This window comes from Phalacrocorax aristotelis, chromosome 20 (genome assembly GCF_949628215.1).
Source record: "Phalacrocorax aristotelis chromosome 20, bGulAri2.1, whole genome shotgun sequence".
NCBI lineage: Eukaryota > Metazoa > Chordata > Aves > Suliformes > Phalacrocoracidae > Phalacrocorax > Phalacrocorax aristotelis.
The window spans coordinates 3,281,937-3,301,155 of NC_134295.1; the positions used below are offsets into that span (position 1 = coordinate 3,281,937).

At 58.1% G+C, this 19,219-nt stretch overlaps 1 protein-coding gene across 1 annotated transcript in view; it reads right to left on the minus strand.

The window, feature by feature from the left end:
• Positions 1-5,506, minus strand: part of PTPRU (protein tyrosine phosphatase receptor type U) — a 76,198-nt gene extending 70,692 nt beyond the window's left edge. The window contains exon 1 of the mRNA XM_075115133.1: positions 5,415-5,506. Within this exon, the coding sequence (XP_074971234.1) occupies positions 5,415-5,487 (73 nt within the window). The 5' untranslated portion in view covers positions 5,488-5,506. The remainder of the gene's footprint in view (positions 1-5,414) is intronic.
• Between the last annotated feature and the right edge of the window lie 13,713 nt (positions 5,507-19,219).

A 19,219-nucleotide genomic window follows, 5' to 3' on the forward strand; every position in this document is an offset into this window, starting at 1 on the left:
AGCAGGAGCAACACTCCTGATTAAAAATAAAAACAAACCACCAAAAACCAGCTCAAAAGGGCAGCTGATGTGTAAAACCCCCCCTTCACAGTGCCAGCAGCAGCTCAGGGAACAGGGCTGCCCCTGCAGGCAGGAGGCAGGCAGGGGCTCTGCCTTTGCTTTCCAGCAGCTGGAACAGAGCTGGACTTTAGCTTTTGATCCAGGCAGAGGATGTAGAAGTAGCCACTCCCAGGGCCAGGAAACAAAACAGCTCAGGGAACATCCAGGGAAGTCCCTCCAGCACCAGCCAGCTCCACAGCCTTCCTCCTCCTCCCCAGGAATGCCCTTCACCCAGCGAGGAAGAGCAGGTCCCGCCTCCCCAGGACCCGCTCCAGCCAGGGAAGGCCAGGGCACCACAGGCTGGCACCCCCATCTCCCCCACCCTGTCACCCACCTGCATCCATCCCAATCGGCAGCAGCTTCTGCCAGGCCACCTGCAGCGGAAAGAAAAAGCTCCATCTCCAGGACATATTTATTTTAAGGCTGCCAACGAGAAGGCAATTAGCTCCGGGGAACTAATTGCTGGGAATCCTCCTTGTCCGGTGGGGGGGGGGAAGCCTCAGTTTCCCCAAGCACAAGGCAGGGGTCTCCAGCCTGGTACAGGAGAGTGTGGTCCAAGGAAAGCTGCAAAACAAATCCCAAGCTGCTGTCGGGGAGACGCGGTGGTTTGGGAATCTTGACATTTAATCACGCAGTAACTAAAGGTTCCCAGACATGTCTAATAAGACAATTATAGTGCATGTTAATAATAGATTATTAAAAAGCTTATTTATGGAGGTTTAAGCAGGCAGATGGCAGGGCTGTGTTGATAAGGCTCTCCAGAGCCTGTGCTACCTCTGAGCATGCAGCAGGGATTTACCTGCCTCTGCCTCGCCAGCCCCTCATGCTTAACCCTTGCACAACTGCTGAAAGCAAAGCAGCAAATCCCCGGGGGGGAGGTTTGCAGCCAGAAGAGGATTTATGGGGTGTTTTGGGGTGCTCAGGGCTCTCTGCAGAGAGAGGATGGGGTATGGGTTGCGTGCGATGGAAGAGCTCCATCCCGGGTGCAGTCAGGGGGAAAACCAACATCAACATGCAGCAGGGAGGTCGTCACTGCCAGGGCAGGGGTCAAAGCCACCAACAAGCAACTGCCTTTGTCTTCCAGGACGCATCTTTGCTCTCAGGGGCCCCAATCCTGCTGGCAAGCTCCCAGTGAAGCTGGAATGGGGCTGGTTTGTCTTAGTTTGGACAACAAAGGGAACAACATGCAGTGCGGGCCAGGAGGTGAGTCACCAGGATCCCTGTTCCCACAGGTCCAAGCACCCAGCTAAAAAAACATGAAATGGGAGTTTTGGAGCAAGGAGAAGCAGGCAAAAATGATGCAAATACAACTGCAAATCTTGGTGGGAGGAGAAAACAGGCATCGCCACCCTCTACCACGGAGCTGCAGATACGGAGCCAGAGAAATGGGTCCATCCAGGAACATCAGCATCACTCGGAGCATCCCTAAATTCTGCTTCACCCCCATGGGCAGTGAAGAGTGAAGGTCCACCATGATCCAGTGCATGGAGGGGGGGCACACTGGAGAGCCAAGTGCTTGGGAGCAGGAAACCTCTGCCCAGAGCACACCTGGGTACATCAGCATAAGTGGGATTTTTCCAGAGCATCCCGGCACAGGAGCCTGGAGGGTGATTGCACTGGCTGGGGGCTCAGGGAAAGACCATGATGCTCCCAGGGCATTAAAAACACACACGTAACAGCAAGCAAGAGAAAGACTCTTTCCCAGAACAGCAGAACAGGCAGAGGGGGGAAAAAAATCCAAGCCTGAAACAAGCTGAAAAGGAAAATACAAGAGTCTTGCGTATTTTATGTGGTTGGTGAAGGTGGGGTGGGGAAAAAAAACGCCCTGACATGGGAGAGCCCATCACAAGCCAGGCAGAGGGAAACAAACACCAGGCAAAGCGCTGGAAAGTGCAGGATAAGGCACCCAGAGAGCACAGAACACTGACCCTGTCCCCAGCACCCCAGGGCTGGTGCAGGGGGCTGCCGGCAGCACGCGTCCCTGCAGCACCCAGGCACAGCCCCCAGCTCCTAACCCCCCACCCAGCCCCTGCGCTGGGATGCACAGACACAGCATCCCTCTCCCCCCCACTTCTCCGGGCATCCTCCCCGTGACCCCCACTGATGAGGACGCTGCGGTTAACGGCCGGGGCGGGGGGACGCCAGGCGGATTTGTTCCGCTCCCCGACCCCAATCCCAGCCCTGGGGACAGCGTCTGCTCGGTAGTTCCCATTCACTCGACCGAGACAACGCAGCCACCGCGGGGTCGGATTCACCCGGGCCACCTCCTCCAGCGGCCATCCTCGGGGGGTGACAGGAACTTCAGGTGGCCCCAGCCCACCTGCCTGGTCCCCAATGAGGGGTTCATCCAGCACAACCAGCAACCACTCTGCCAGCACCCCCCAAAACAGTCCTAGTGCCTGTAGAGACGCCACCAACCCCAGTCCAGGCTGCTTGGTGGCACCAGTCTCTGAAGTGGAAGGTCCAAACCCAAATATTTGAGCTGGTTAATTGTTGCTAACGCAGTCAAAGCCAAGTACGAACAGCTTCCGCATAATTCTGGCGGGAGTGCCACACAGTGCCAGCGGCTGCAGGCGCCTGTCCCCACCGCAGGTCTCTGCTGCCAGCGCTGCTGCAAAACGGCCCAGGAGCACAGGGGGGACGGGGCAGGCTGGGGTACACCTGGAGAGCAACTTACTGCTGAAGGTTTGGGGTGCATGGGTGCAATACAGAGAAGAGCTGCACCCTGTTCTAGCAAGGGAAGGCAAAAGGAGGTAAGAGGCAAGCCTGCAAAAGCCACTGCCCCATGGCCCAGCCTGCAGCCCAGCAAGCCAGCCTGCTCCCAGCCAGGGGCTTTTAGCATGGGGAAAGGCTCCCTGCCTTATTGTGAAGAGCCCAGAGAAGAAAGGTGGGGCCGGCAAATGACACCAGTGACATCTCCCAGGTCCCTGTCACAGCCAGCTGACACCATGAGAGCACAAGGAATGAGTCGGTGTGGAGGTTCAGCAGGCGCCTTTCAACACCACCCTGCGCCCCAGCCCCCCCCCACCAGGAGAAGCACAGCTCAGACAGGCACCAACAGCTTAGTCACTCTGAAATCTTAATGAATTGCCAAAGTTTAGCAACGAGCATCCCGAGCCGTTGGGGAGGCTGACACCGCAGCACCCCCAGCTTCTCTCGCAGCTCAGCCGGTCACAGGCATGCCGTGCCTCAGTTTCCCCACTTATGGAAGGGATCACACTATGCCCCTTCTTTGCAAAGGAGCAGCAAGAAAACCACTTGTTTCCCAAACACCCACAGAGCCAAGCAGCTGGTCCTCCCCGTGACCAGCTTCGGGGCCCCTGGTGACCCCAGAGCACACGCAGCTGGCTTAAATATTTCTTTTACCAGCCCTGCCTGCCGTGCAGCCCCAAGCCCCACAGGGACAAGCCGGGTGATGCCCCCACAGCCGGCCAACGTCCCCGCAGCTGGCCAAGCCGCATCAGCGGGAGCAAACAAGAGGATTCACGTAAAAAGCAGCCAGTAGCGATAGAGCCGTGGAGTTGGAGGCAGACCCCTCACCTCCAGCCAAACCCAGCCCCTCCGGCTCCACCGCGGAGCTGAGCCTTCTCTGCATCTACCAGGAGAAATGCTGGAGCAAACATGTTCCTGATTTACACCAGGAGTGGACTCGATCCTGCCCTTTGCAAATGCTATCTTGCACGGAAGGAAGCCCCTGGAGGGGAAAGGGTTTGCTCAGGAGGGGGAGCCTCCCCACAAAGCCCCCCCAGCCCCACTCCACTGCCAGCAGCATCAGATCCTGGCTACCATCCCTCCAGCCCCTAGCAGGCTGCTGCAGCTTAGCCACGACAGCCAGAGAAAGGCAGGCACCTCAGGGCTGGGGAGCGGCACAGCTCAGGAGCCCCGGCGGGTGCAGAAGCACCTTCCTCTGGCAGAGGACCCAGAGCCCCTCACCAGCCGCACGCCTCAGTTTCCCTATTGCCTCCTTGCTCTGCCCTGAAGCACGGGGCTGCTCCACGTACAGATCAGCATCTCCCCCCAACCCCAGCGCTCGACTCTTCCCCCCTCCAGCTGCCCCAGTAAAATATAAGCCCATTCCCTCCCCATCTCCTCCACCTCACACGAGCTGCGGAGGGCCTCAGCTGCTTCGTACTCCCCCCACCCATCGTCCCCCAATTCTCCGTACAGGTCAGCCCTATTTTGCTTACTGCTGATAGGTGTCACTATTTATAATTTTTGGAGAAAGGCCACTACCCAAAAAACCCCAATGCACCAGCATGGGGACTGCATGTAGGTGAGACGCTTCATTTTTAAGGTTAAAAAATTCAAGAACCAGGCAAAAATACACCTTAATGCACAGACCATCACCCAGGAGCTGGAGGCTGCAGCACTGGGGTCCCCTTGGAGCAATGCACCAGTTCCCTTCTCCCCGATGCCTCAGTTTCCCTTGCAAAAAGCACTCTCAGCCCCAGGTAGCGCCTCGGGAGCCCCAAATTCACCCACCTCTCAGCACCCAAGCCCCGCTTTTGCCTCCCAAAGGGGTCGGGAGCAAGCTGTGCCCCGCACCTCGCCTCTGCCCCTTCCCCAGCCCCCGCTTGCAGGGTCAGGCCGTGCTCCTTCCCGGGGGGGGGGGGGGGAGCCGGGAGAGCCGCGGGTCTCACCGCCACAGTGCTCGAGGGAAGGCGGAAAGGTGGGAAAAAAATTGCAAATAAACTAAAAATAAAACGATCGTGCTTTGGTAAAACTCTAATTATATCCCTGTGACACAAAGGGAGCCGGGGAGGCTGCAACCGGAGAGCGGCCTCGGCCGCCACCTGTTCCTCCCGCAGGGTCCCCACATTCCCCCCAGCCCCGGCCCCCGCCGGGACCCCCCGGGGCCGAGCGGCGCTTGCAAATAAATACCGGGGCTCCCGCCGCGCCCCGCGGGGGGCTGCAGCGCCCGGTGCCCCGGCCGGGCTCCCGACGGCGGGCGATGCCCGGTGCGCCCGAGCCGCCGCTTCCCGGCGGGGCTCCCCCCGCAGACGAGCCCCCGCTGCCACCGGGGTGAAGTTTCCCTTCCCGGGGGTGCAGCGGGAGGAGGAGGAGGGGTGGGGGGCCCCCCGGTACCGGGAAGCCGCCGGGCTCGGGGTGCAGCCGAGCCCCGGTGCCCGCCGGCGGGCTGGGCACCCTCCGGCCGCCGCTGTCCCGGTCCCGACGGCCGTTCGCTCGCCCCGAAGCAGCCGCGGCGGCGGGACGGGCAGGAGCAGCCGTGCACCGGGAGCGGCGGAGCCCTCCCCTCGCCCCACCACCGGGGGTGCTGGGGAGCGCGCAGGACACCCCCCCACCCCCGTTCTTACCGGCGGGCGTCTCGGTGTCCAGCGCGCAGACCCGCAGGGCGAGGGCGAGGAGCAGCGCCCGGGCGCTTCGCATGGTGCGGCCGGGGCGGGGGAAGGGGGGGCGGCGGCGGGGCCGGGGCGGGGGGGCGGAGGCGGGGGGGGCGGGCGGAGGGGCCGCCGCCGCCGCCGCCTGCGGGCCCCGCGGTTCCGGCGCGGCGGCGCAGCGGGGCACGCGCGCCCGCCCCGCGCCTCAAATACCGGCGGCCGCGCGGCGGCGGCTCGCTCCGCCCTGACGTCAGCGCCGCGCGGGCCCCGCCGCCGCCGCCGCCGCCGCCGCCGCCGCTACCGCCACCGCGGGCGGGCCGGGGGCGCCCCCTGCCGGCCGCCTCGCGCACGCGCAGCCTGAGCCCCGCCCCCCCGCCCGCGGCGGGGTTTTGGGGGTGTCCCGGGGGGGCGGGGGGGGGGGGGGCGCACGGCTGCTGAGGGGGGCTCCCCGGGAGCGGGGTGCCCCGGAACGGCGGCTGCTCGGGGGTCGCGGCTGCGGAGTTGGCGTCGGGTGAACAGGGGGCGGGTGGGGGGGCGGTGGGGACCCTGGGTGCGGGACAGAGCATGGCTGCAGGGGGTCCCCGGTTGCACGGGGGTCCCCTGTTGCAGAAGGGGTCCTGGCTGCAAAGGGGTGCACAGCTGCAGAGGGGGTCCCGGTTGCAGAAGGGGTCCCGGTTGCACGGGGTTCCCCGGTTGCAGGGGGATGCACAGCTGCACGGGGGGTCCCGGTTGGCAGGGGGGTGCACAGCTGCAGGGGGGTTGCAATGGGTCCCTGGGTGCAGGGAGGGCTTCCTGGTTGCAAGAGGGTGCAAGGCTTTGGGGGTCCCTGCCTGCAGGTGGGTGTCTGGCTGCAGAAGGGTGCCCAGCTACAGAGGGGGTGTCCCCATGGGTCATGGCTGGGGGTGCCCCCGCCAAGCCAGAGCATGTCCTGGGGGGTCCCCGGCTGCAGAGCAGGTGCTGGGCTGGGAGGTGGCTGGGCAGGGGGGTCCTGGGGTGGGTGGCGGTGAGGGCTGCAGTGGGATGGGTGCAGCAGCACCCTGTGAGGGGGTCCAGCCCCCCACAAAGCTGAGCAAAAGGGGAGTGACAGAGGGGCTCCAGCCCACCCCAGGGGGTCCTCAAACCCCAAAACTCCCTGGTTCTCTGCCACAAGCTGCCGTGTCCTGCTGGAGGTCCTCGAAGGACAGGGACACGATGCTTCCTCTCGCAAGATGGTGACATGGGAACCTGGACAGGGCTGTACAGGGGTGGCAGTGGCCCAGGGGACCCCAGTGACACCCAGCAACGCCACCGTCCCCTGGGGTGTGACGAGGGTGTTGGAGGGAGGGAGGTGCAGGACGTCACTCGGAGCAAGCAGAAGAGAGAAAAACCCAAAAGGGTGTAAAAGGAGGAAAACGTCCGGCCCTTTCCCGGCCAGGGCCACGGGGCGCAGGCGCGCAAGGAGGCACGCAGCGCTGGCAGCCCCCGGGTGTCCCCGCCGGCGGTGCCAGCGGGGATGAAAGGCGCCTTGTTCGTCGACATCCTCTTCGGCCCTATTTCGGGAGGAAAATGTTTTTCCAAAGGTTTGGGACAAGGAGGGGGGGGAGCTTTGCATCAGCTTTCCGGCGTGATCCGTGCTTGGGTCACCCAGCCCCGGCTGCGACTCCGGGCTGAGAAACTGCTTGAGCGGACAAAAACTTGGAAGGGGAAGGGAATGACACCACAAAACATGGGGACTTTTTACCCCAAATCACTCAAGGTGAAGCCCCGGCATCAGCAGCACCCTGTGGTGGTGCAGCCCCGTCCCACGGACCGGGCAGCACCCAGCGGGGTTGGGGGGATGGTGGGGGACGGTACCCGGGTGTCGCTGAGCTCCGTGAACCCACCAGGAAAATTCCAGCCCTGGAAGTGGAACAACGTCGCCCACCAGCGCCAAAAAGCTTCACCCAAGTTCAGCTCAGCCCCAGAGTGCTGCTGTGCCGCTCCTCTGCATCGGGCTGACTTATTTATTTGGGATCAAATCCAGCCCTGGAGAAACACTCGCCAGGAAAAGCAGCGAGGACAAACCACCCCCAGAGCCAGTTCTTGGGGTGCAGGTGAAGGACCGGACACCCCAGTAGCATTTGCATTGATGAAGAAAGGCCGCTGCTGCCACAGTTTTAATCCCAGCCCGGGCTGCATCATTGCAACTTCATTTCAAAGATAAATTCTTCCTGGGAGCTGAAAAGCTTTTTGCCAAGTAAATCATAGCAGGCGCTCCCAGGACGGGAGGATCGCTTAATTTACTGCACGTGGAAAACCCGGGATGCACCGGCTAAATCAGAGCTAAAAATAACAGCCTGTTTCATGGGACCTTCGTTCCCCCAGGAAGGAGGAGGAGGAGGGGAGGAAGGCTACAGGGTGGGGGTTGCAGCTGGGTGGTGTTTGTGTTTAGGGAGCGTGGTCCTGCCCCAGGGACGGTCCTGTCCCCGTGGCTCCATGTGCATCGTGTCCCCTACGCGGACCCCCAGCGTTGGTGTAATCGGAGCAAAGGAATCTGCCGTTAACAGGTGGCTCTGCTGACAGCCCTGGGGACCCTGCCCTGACCCGGGGACCCTGCACAGCCCTGGGGACCCTGCACAGCCCTGGGGACCCTGCCCTGACCCGGGGACCCTGCCCTGACCCGGGGACCCTGCCCAGCCCTGGGGACCCTGCCCTGACCCAGGGACCCTGCCCTGACCTGAGGACACTGCACTGACCTGGGGACCCTGCACTGACCCGGGGACCCTACCCTGACCTGGGGACAGAGCACAGCCCTGGGACACTGCACAGACCTGGGGACACTGCCCTGACCTGGGGACAGAGCACAGCCTTGGGGACACTGCCCTGACCTGGGGACAGAGCACAGCCCTGGGACACTGCCCTGACCTGGGGACAGAGCACAGCCCTGGGACACTGCACTGACCTGGGGACACTGCCCTGACCTGGGGACAGAGCACAGCCCTGGGACACTGCACTGACCTGGGGACACTGCCCTGACCCGGGGACGGAGCACAGCCCTGGGGACCCTGCACAGCCCTGGGAACGCTGCACAGCATCCTTCGCCCTGCCTCCTCCTCCTCCTCCCAAGCACAGCAGCTCCCCGGCGCAGGGGCTCAGCAGGGCTCGGGTCACCCCAGAGCTGCCAGCCCCGAACACTCCCTGTGGCAGTGTCCCCAGTGTCACTCCTCCCTGTGCCGTAGGGGTGTGCAACATGTTCCCTCCATTCCCAGTCCCCACCAGTTGCTCTCAGCAAGCCCCCCAGCCAGGGTAGCACTGCAGCGGCACTTACTCGCAGGGGTGCATCTGTCCCCAGGGCTCCTGGGACAAAGCGGACATGTCACACCCCCTGCCACCCGCAGGGATCTGTGTCCCCCGGCTGGGACAGCACATTTTGGGGCGAAGGCAAGGGGCGATGGACACCTCTCTCCAAACTACACCAGCCCCGAGCTGGGTGCGGATGCGGCCTCATCCCCAGCCGGCACCAGCAGCGCGTTGCCCCACACCAAGCACGGAGCGATCCTGACAAATCCTCTCCCGGTGACATTAAAAGCTTGTTAAAATAATGCCCAATAAAGGAATTAAGCCGCTTAGATGCACAGCAGCGAAGGCGGCAGAGGGCTGGCATGGTGCTGGCTCTGCGGGGTCCCCCTGGGTCCCCAGGGATGCCGCAGGATCCAGCATCGCTCTCCCACTCCCCGTTACATCCCTAAGAGGTCGGGATGAGGGAGTTGGTGCTTTTTCACGCATTGAAGGGAAAAGCCCCCCAAAATCCTGCCGGGAAGAGGACCTGGGTCATGCAGCACCAGAGGGGTAGGCTGGGGAAGAATATGGGTTGGGTTTTTTTTCCAGCAGCTGAACTGAAACATCGCAGGCCAGGGGTGGGGGCAGGGGAAATGCAGCTGAGGTGCAGCAGAGCAGGATATTCCCAGGATTTGGGGGGAGCCAACCTGGAAACAGGGAGCTTTTAATCCACACGAGCCTGTTCGAGCGATGCACTGCACTTCCCACGGCCTTTTAAACCCCCAAATTGTATTTCTAAACCAATTGCTTTGCAAACCGAACCGGGAAGGGGTTTCTTTTGCAGACAGCATGTCGCAACAAAACCGTCCCCAGCTCGCCAGCAGGTCACCATCCTGCTCTGTCGCCCCACAGCCCAAAGCACGGGGGGAAAACCGCAACCTCCTCGTGCGAGCTCCAGGATTAATTTGGGAATACATCTGTGCTGCTTAACGAGGACCATTAACGCACCCTAGACCTGCCACCCGTCATGGGGACGCGGCCCGAATTTTGCATGAGAGGAGCTGGAGGGAGATGTGGGCTCCACAAAGGCGCCTTGTTCCCTGTGAAGGGCTGGCGCTGGCCCAGGGCAGCCGCACGGGTGGCCGCCAGCTCCCGTGCGGCTCCTTTCCTGGGGGAAGGAGCTTGGAGGAGCCCCCCGGGATGGCTGTTCTGCTGGCTGCGTGGAGGGGATGCATAGAAGAGATGTGTGGATGGGATGTGTGCATGAATGGAGAGGATGCATGAAGGGGATGTGTGCATGCACGGAGGGGATGCGTGGAGGGGATGTGTGCATGCACGGAGGGGATGCGTGGAGAGGACGTGTGCATGCACGGAGGGGATGCGTGGAGGGGACGTGTGCATGCACGGAGGGGATGCGTGGAGGGGACGTGTGCATGCCTGAAGGGAATGTGTTCATATGTCCAGCAGGTTTGGATACAAGCAGGAATTGGCCTCAGGGCTCTGGGTGAGGATGGTTTCCTGTCCAGCACATCCAGCTCAAATCCCATTTGTGTAACAGGTCTGAAAGGCAGGGGAATTTGGCAGAGGAGTGCCACTGCCCCCCAGAGCTGGTGGGGAGGACCTGCCTCTCTGCGGTGCCAGCGCGGGGCCAGGGGGTGCAGGCAGGGGTGCAGAGATGGTTTTGGGGGTGGCAAAGCACAGTACCCATCCTGCATGGCATGGCACTAATCCTGCACAGCACCAGTCCTGCACGGAGAGAAGAGAGGAGGGACAGAGGGAAGCAGGGAGGACGGACAGACAGACAAACAGCACTGCTCCATGCAGCTGCAGGGATGGAGCTGGTGACCACTCTCCAGGACCAGGCTCCAGCCAGTGCCCAGGGTACAAATCCCACACCCAATCCCTCCCCAAGGAAATCCTTCTACTCTAAGCAAGAGCTGAGGGGTTGGGGGCAGTGAGCACTCAGCACCTGGCAGGATGAGCCCACAGCCTCCAGCCCTTCCCCTGCTCCGTCTCCCCGCTGCCATCAGCCCCCAAGCGCCCTGTAGGAGCAATCGAGTTAAAATGAAGTAATCACTCTTCAAGTATAGTCATTTGCAGGAAAAATATAGGCCTTGCCGTGATTGCAAATGGTCTCGACTGAAACCGTCCCTCCCATTCGAAGGATAAATGTTTTCACTCCAGGGTGTTCGGTGTCAGCAGCCTCAAATGCAGCTGTCATGGCCTCACCACATCTCTTGGGTTCCCCCAGGTTGGGATTAAAAAGCTGGGGTCTGGGGTTTTTGAACCTTTTAGGAGTCAACAGTGCTTTGGGGAGGATTTTTTTGCTCTCGGTTGTCTCCGTAAAAAGGCAGACTGAGGGAGCGGGGCTGCCCCAAGCCCTTACCCCGGCGCCACAGGATGGACCTGGAGCACTGGCCTCACCCAAACCAGCTGGACAAGCATCTCCATGCTGACCAGGGCTTTCCACCCCAAAACCCTATAATCTTTAATTTATCTTCAGAATACCACATTCTGCTGCCAGCACAATAATTCCCCATTTTTCCCCATTACAGCCACAGGGCACAGGGCCAGCACCTCCCCAGGCATCGCTCCCAGCGGTGCCTTCCCTGCAGCCAACAGCTCTTGCCGAGCTGCAGGGACACAACCCCCAGCAACCTACACTGAAATTTAAGCAATTTAACTCCCTAATTTCTTACCTTCTGCTTTTTTTTCCCCTTTTCCCTTTACACCAGTCTCTCTCTCCCTCTTCCCCCCGCATCCCCTTCTTTCTCTTTCTATACCTACACCTATTACACACCCATCCAGTTCTTTATCTCTAATAAGCCTCTGTTATTTTCTCAAATCACCTGCCTTTTGCTAATGCCAAAAATCCTTTTTCTTTCTGAACAGACAAAATAGATTATCTCATCCCGCTGCTCTCCTCCCCATCCGTCCAGCCCCGAGCGGTCAGACGCCCGACGCAGTGCCGTGGCCGGATGTAATAGGGCTATTAGATGAGTTATCACAGCCTGAAAGGATGAAATAACTTCTGTGTCTTCATCCAAATAAACCTTCCTATTCCTGTTCAATGCAACGAATGAACAAGACTTCCCAGAGGAAATAGCCGGGAAGATGTTAGAAGATGTTAGAAGATGTTATTTAAGACCTGACCCCTTGCCAACCCCCCTCCTGCTTTGTGCTCAAAGGGTGCTGGGCTTTCTCCGCAGGGAACTGGGAAGCCCAGGGATCAGTGCCCAACGCCCAGAGCTAAACCCTCGCCCAGGCACTGCTCCAGCAGCATTTTTTTTTGAGTGCTTGGTGGCACAGCCTCACAGATGCCCCACGCAAGGCTGAGTTTGGGGGCCACATGCACCCAGAAAACTGCAATTTTTTCACCCCAGGCACTGATCTTATGGAGAAGCGTTGCTCTCCATCTCAGAAGGAGCTTTCTCAAGCTACCCCTGCATTTCCCATGAGTTGCATGCGATCTCCCCAAATTTGCAGGTGAAACCACCGTCACGGCCCATGGCAGCATCCCAGCCCGTGTGGGAGATGCTCTGGAGCCAGTGGGTCAGCCCGTAGCCTCTGGGCTGGCCCCATAGGGCAGCACTGCCCCGGCCAGCTCAGCCTGACCTCCCCGTGCCCACCAATTCCCCCAGCAGGATTTTGAAGGGATTTTGTTAGAGTGATGCAAAAAGCCCAGGTCCCCCCTCCTGGGCTGGCAGAGAAGAGTCTGAGGCAGCAGCTCCACCTCAAAATGTAAAATCCCACCACTGATATTAGGGCTACGCTTTTTCCCTCTCTGCCACCCCGCAAAAACCTCCCGTTTCTGTCCCTCACGAGTGGTGACAGCCGCGGGGACTCATTAGGGACCGGCACCATTGGCATCACCTCCAGGCACACCGCGATGCTCCTGGGGCTGCATCCACTTCGCTGCCCCCTGGGCAGGCTTAGCCCATATGTCTGCTCCATGCCACCCACCTTTTTGGGCTTATTTATCTCACTTTGGGTCATTTTTGCCTCTTTTTTAACTCCTGGAAAGGCCTCTGTGATGGTGGGGGTGAAGCGGGGGAATAGCTCTGCGCTTCCTTGCGGTCCTAAACGCAGCATCTGCCAGCGTTGTCATGTAAACCAGGCAAAAACCCCATTATCAGGGGACATGAGGGTCAGAGTCAGTCCCCCTTTTCCAGAGCTGTCCAGGAGCATCACATTTGCTCCTGGGACTTTTACAAACCACTTTTAAGCCAAAAAATATTCCAAAGAACCAGGCACTGTCCATCTGTCCGTCCACTCAGTGCCTAACCCAGACCAGCTACAATCCCAGCTGCGTGGATTTGCCCATCCCTAAACCTTGCAATAAAATGACTTTGATCAAAAAAAAAAGAATAAAGGCATTAAACCCAAGCAAATCTACACCAAAACCCTCCTCCCTTGTTGCCTTGGCGTGTTTTTTTTTCTAAGGGAAGGGGGGCTGTACATCACCTGGGGCGTTTTGGGTCTCTGATCACATCCAAAATCACAAAAGCCATTTTTTTCAGACCTGGTTTTGGATATTGCTCAAATTTCTCATAATCATCTCTCGGTGCTGACAGGCTGGAGCCTGACCACGGAGATGGGTGTGCAACCAGGCTTCCCCGAGCATTTAAAATCCAGCTGAAAGGAAAGGAGGGAACAATATTGTATGCAGCACTTATTTATTGTTATTTTAAATGTGGTTTTACAGCTTGTTTATTTTATTTTGTTCAATTTTATCATGGGGGAAGGGTCAGCTCTCCTCCCTCTTGTTTGCCCTCCTCTGAGCATCAGCAGCTCCGGTCTGGCGGTTTTCCAAACCCCGTCGGAGAAAGGATGCGCTCGGCAGTTTCCAACAAAAAGAGCTCGTCGGGCATTTGAGCAGAATAGGAACAAACAAAACCAACCAGCTTTTGAACCAGCAAAACCCAGAGATCGATCAATTCTTTTCCTAAATAAGACAGTTCATGCTCACCGTTTCCTGCGAGGCTGGAAATATTTTGGGTCTGCAGCCGACAGGAGCAGGATGGGAACTTATTGGGACATAGAGCAGGGGGGAGGAAAAAAGAAAAGCTAAAATACAGTTAAAAAAGAATAAAAGATGCTGATTTGATGCCTTTCTTCAACTGGGCATCTTTTCAAGATATTTCAAGAGATCTTCCCTGCCAAGTCACCCAGGGGTGATGCCTTTGGGTGCCGCTGTGGCAACATGGGTCCCAAAAGCAGCACCTCACCCCACTGGCCGCAATCCTCCTCTGCCCGGCTGGATGATGCCCTGCAGGCGTCGCACCTCAATTCTGCATCAGCTCCCAAACGCTGACCCCAGGGGACCAGCTCCTGCACTGCCCCAAGCTGGAAAGGTGCCTAAAAAGGATGATTTTGGCATTAATCACCACTGAGAGTCTAGGGATGGACTAACTCTGCTGCACGACCCAAATAGGAGCCGCACGGGAAAAAAAGCAGCGATGGGAAAAGCAACAGCAAGGACCAAGCGAGGTCGATGCCCCAAGGTTACGCCGCTCGCAGGCAGAGCTAGCGGTCAGCAGCACAGCTGGATCCTCTCAGCATCTCTCTCTCCTGCCTTAGGCTCAGGATGAAACCTCCTTGTTCATCTCACTGGCAGAGGATCAGAACTCGTCAATTCTCCGTCAGCTGCTGAACATTGCGTTTCTTCCTGTATTTTTTTTTTAATTATCTGACAATGAAACAATTTAAAGGGGGATAAAAAAATCAGAGGGACAAGAAGCAGCCATCGGCATGCTTATAAAAAATAAAAGCCTCCTTGAGCATCCAGTGATATCTGCCCCAATCCGGGAGCATCGGGCACAAGTTTTTAGGTGAAGGATTCAACAGCGTTTATGGGATTGTCCAGCACGGTCTGAGGTGTTAAATGAGGGATTCAGGGATAAACCAAGGATTATGTAAAGTGGGTCTTTAAGCACAATGTATTTTTCATTCGAAGATTCAGGCGCGTCTAATAACAAGGTGATTGAGGCAGAGCGATGGGACTCTGCCAGTGCTGCAGGGTTTGGGGTGAATGGGGCTCAAAATGGGAAAATAACAGCCGAGCTGTTCCTAAGCCTTGTAAGAATGAGGCGGTGGGGACAGGCCCAGGAGCCCTAGGACAGCCACAAGAGAGGGGTGGGACGGTGGCTGCAGTGACCAGGTGAAAAGAGGGGGGAGAAGCTGGTGGAGACAGGAGCTCTGTGATCCGTGGGACGGTGCAGCCCATCGACCGCCTTCCCCCGCAGGTTGTTTCTGAGCATCCCTTTCTCTGCCTGAAAAAGGGAATTATTTTGCGGATTGTTTTAGAATCGCAGAATCACAGACTGGTTTGGGTCGGAAGGGACCTCTAGAGCCCGTCCAGCCCAACCCCCTGCAGTGAGCAGGGACAGCTTCAACCAGATCAGGTCTCTCAGAGCCCCGTCCAGCCTGGCCTTGGATGTCTCCAGGGATGGGGCATCGACCACCGCTCTGGGCAGCCTGGGCCAGGGCTTCACCACCCTCAGCGTAAAAATTTTTTTCCTTATCTCCAGCCTAAATCTCCCCTCCTTTAGTTTAAAACCACCCCCCCTTGGCATGTCACAACAGGCCTTGATAAAGGGGTTGCCTTCCTACAGCCCCCCTTTAAGCACAGGAAGGCCGCAATAAGGTCTCCCCGCAGCCTCCCCTTCCCCAGCTGCACAACCCCAGCTCTCCCAGCCCGGCCTCGCAGCAGAGGGGCTCCAGCCCTCGGAGCATTTCTGTGCCCCCTCTGGCCCCGCTCCAACAGCCCCGTGTCTGTCCCGTGCTGAGGAGCCCCGAGCTGGAGGCGGCGCTGCAGGGGGGTCTCACGGAGCGGGGCAGGGGGGCAGGACCCCCTCCCTCGCCCTGCTGCCCGCGCTGCTGGGGATGCAGCCCAGGGCACGGCTGGGGGTCTGGGCTGTGAGTTTTCAAAGCCTCATCCTCTTGCTGCGTCCCAGCCCCGGGATCCCAGGCCAGCATCCTGACCCGAAACACCTGCAAGGGTGTCGGCTCTCCCGGAGACCCAGCAGTGCTTGGACCACATCTGGCTTCTGCGGGAAGGCTGCCGAGGTGCAACACCAAGCACCCCCCTCAAGGACCCCACTTTAAGGCAAGCTCTCCAGCCTCACCTTTCTTAATTATTCCTAAGCGAAGCAGACACACCTTCAATTTCTCCCCTGAAAAGGGAAAAGGCAATAGATTATTATTCTCCTTAATTAAAAAGCGTGTTGATCTTGTAAGCAGTTAATTAATAATTCCACATTAACTTGATTAAGTGCTAGGACAGCTGGAGGCAGCACAGCGCACACGAGGCTCCCGGGGTCGGGCTGAACCCTCTGGGCTCAACTCGTTCGTGTAAACCAGGGGACAAATTCTCTGTCCTCAACAGGTCTTGAGGTTTTGGGGATAAAATCACAGCAAATGTCACCCTGGTGTCACCCTGGTGTCACCCAGCTCTTGCAGGCGCTCGGTCCCACCCATCCCCGCATCCCCCCCAGGCTCCCCGCATCTGCAAGAATAAACCTTCCTCATCGGATGAACTTCTGCTTTCCAGCCTTGAGCAAGTATGAATTAGTCAAAGTAATCAATGGCTGTGATAAATCATAGCTCATTAACAATAACAGGGGTTTAAGGCAGAGGAGAGTGGAGAGCATCGCTCCTTCCCCCGTCCCGAGCACCCACCACGGTGCCAGGTGCTCAGGAACCGTCTCCTCTTCCTCCTCTCCCCACCCACTCGTAAACCCTCAACTGCAAAGACGATCTTCATGCATCTCTCCTAAAAAAAAATTGCAATTTCAGGAGATGAAGTAGTCATTAATCACCAGGAAATTGTGCTTGTTACAGGAGAAACTTTAACAAAATAATCATAAATTGTCTGCCAGCCCTGATTTGCGAATGCATACATTTCTAAGGGTATGGAAAGGCATCTCATTTTGCCGGTGTAATTAGTTATTAACCCTTTGCCACGTGGTGCGGAGCGTGGGCACCCGCCTCTCCCAGCGCGCAGGCTCGCCTGCATCGCGAGCATCCTCTGCCGTGCCCGAAGCTGCTCCTGCAGCCGCCCCGCCATAAAAAATCTTAAATGCTCTTGGCACCCTCGGAAAGCTGCCGTTTTCGAGGCTATTAAAATCCTATTATTTTACTGCTGTGATTAGATTAAAACGCTGATTTAAAGCCACCAGCCATGCTGGAGACGACCGCACACCCCTCTCAGCCTCCTGAGGACTGCTCCTCCCCAGTGGTAAAAATGCTGCTGCGACACGGATGTGCTCAGGATCACACCAGACTGACGAGATGGGGAAAGCCTGGTTTGCCCTCCGTGGCTCTGCTGTCACTCGATGGCTCCTCGCGGTGCCGTCACCGGTGGCACATGGTTGCTCTGAGCCCTTTCAAACTCACTGCATGGATGGGGCATTCCTGGACCTGCAAGAGCAGAGAGCAAATCCAGCCTGTCCCGAGGATTCATGCTGAATAATAGGGGGTTCTGCCAATTAGAGCAAGAAAATGTGTTTTGAAATCCATGGGTTCGTCTAATTCCTCTCTGCATCCGAGGGCTGCGATCGCCCTGACGTCGGGGGGCAGGTCCCCAGCTCCGGCGTGGGGTTTTATCCTGGCAGCATCCACGTAGGGGGCTGGGAACCAGCTCCAGCAACCCGAGGGCTCGAGGTCGATCCTGACTTTGCTTGCTCCAGCACTCCTATCTCTCCGGGTTTTGATGCCATATTGTATTTAACGCAGTAGAAATGTGTGTATGGAATTAATGGCCGGGCCGTGCCAGAGGTGGCCCGGGGAGGCAGGGAGATGCGATGCCATGCGTCAGGATCTGGCTGACCTGCTCCCACGGTGGGTGAACATCGCCCGGTCCCACCCTGTCCCTCCATCCAGCTTCTCCAGTCTACCCATCTTGCCGGGAGAGAGCAACCAGCGTCACGAGTGGCATCAGTGCTCTGCAGCACGCGGGTGCTCTCAGCTTGGCGAGCGCCGGGGTGTTTGCGGGTGCGTTTGTCAGCAACGATCAACTTACAAATTCCACTGGTCTCTGAAAATTGTTACACCCACCCCAGCTGCAAGCGACGCCGAAATGTCTCATCACAGAAGTAGTCAGTGGGAAAAGTCCTTTTTCTCTCTGCGCCCCTCATCCTTTTGCAGAGCCTTCAGCAGGGGCGTGCCGAGCCCTCCCTTGCCGCCGAAAGCAGTTGCAAATCCTACCCCGGAAGAGCAGGGAGGCAGAAAAATCCTCATCGACACCTTTGAAGGGGATTTTTTTTTTCCAAAACTAGACTTTTCCTTCATCTCAAACCTTCCACTCACATGAATTCACGCCCCCAAAAAATGTCGTTTTCCTTTTTTTAAAAAAACAATGTGAAATATCAAGCAAGTTGATCGTGATCTTTCATTTCAGATTACTACAGCCTTCGGGATGGGTCATCTGAGCCTGGAGGGACCCTCACCCTGCAGGACATGGGCTAATTTCAGATGCCAGCCTGGGTCTGTGCGCAGTGTCACCGGGACGGGGACAGTTTGGGGAGGGCACAGGCGAGGGACATTCTGCCGGCAGGAGATCTGCCGGGCATGAGCCAAGAAACTTCTCACTTGGGTATCGTTGGATTGCTAAGCAATTTTATGGGAATGAAGTACCGGGTGCTCGAGATGGGATGGGAGGAGCGGGAAGGGAAGGCGGCCAGATTTACAGGTGATGCTGAAGGCCATCGAAACCCAGGCGCTGTCAGGCAGGGAAGGAAGCCTGACCCCCCCAGACCCGCAAACAGCAAAGCACCAGGAGGTGCAGGGTCCGGCCGCAGGCTCCCATCGCGGCTCCCCAACCACCCCAGGGGCAGCACCACCAGCCCTGCCATGGGGTTCACACACACGGTGCATCCCCAGGCGCCCCGGTCCCCAGGGGACCAGCAAAGCCCTGGGCTGGCACTGATGAAGGAATCTCCTAATTGCACACAGAAGCGGACTGTGATGAGCAAACCGGGATTTATTGAGCTGCTCCCACCACCCAGCCAGAGAAGTCCAATCTCTACATGAAATAAGAAATTCTTTTTAAAACCCACTGTTTATTCTGCTGTGACAGGCCGATCAGTGAGGCGGGCATCTGCACTTCCCTTTTTTCCCTCCGATCTAATCAGTTTTAATTGGAAGAATAAATGAGACCTTTCCTTCAAGATAATTATACAAAACATTGAATTAAATTACTATTAGGAATTTGTTTCTCACCACTTGTGTCAGGCGTTTGTTGTTTTAAGTAATCATCTGATTAACGTTTGCCGTGCAGCTCTCCCTGCCCATAGCAAGCACATACGTTCCTCCTGGGGTGGCTGGAGGCCACCGGTTAATAAATCAGAGAAAAGGGACTGTTCTTCCCAGAATGTGACATCACATGCACCAAGATCCGAGGACCCCGTTGCCTGGGCTTGATAGGATGCCCCTGTGCCCATCACTGAGGCCTCCGGGCTGGCGTGGCTCGGCACAGGGAGCTGGCACTGCCTCCGCTGTTCTGACACCGGCACACGCAATATTTTCACAAGCGTTTTGGGATA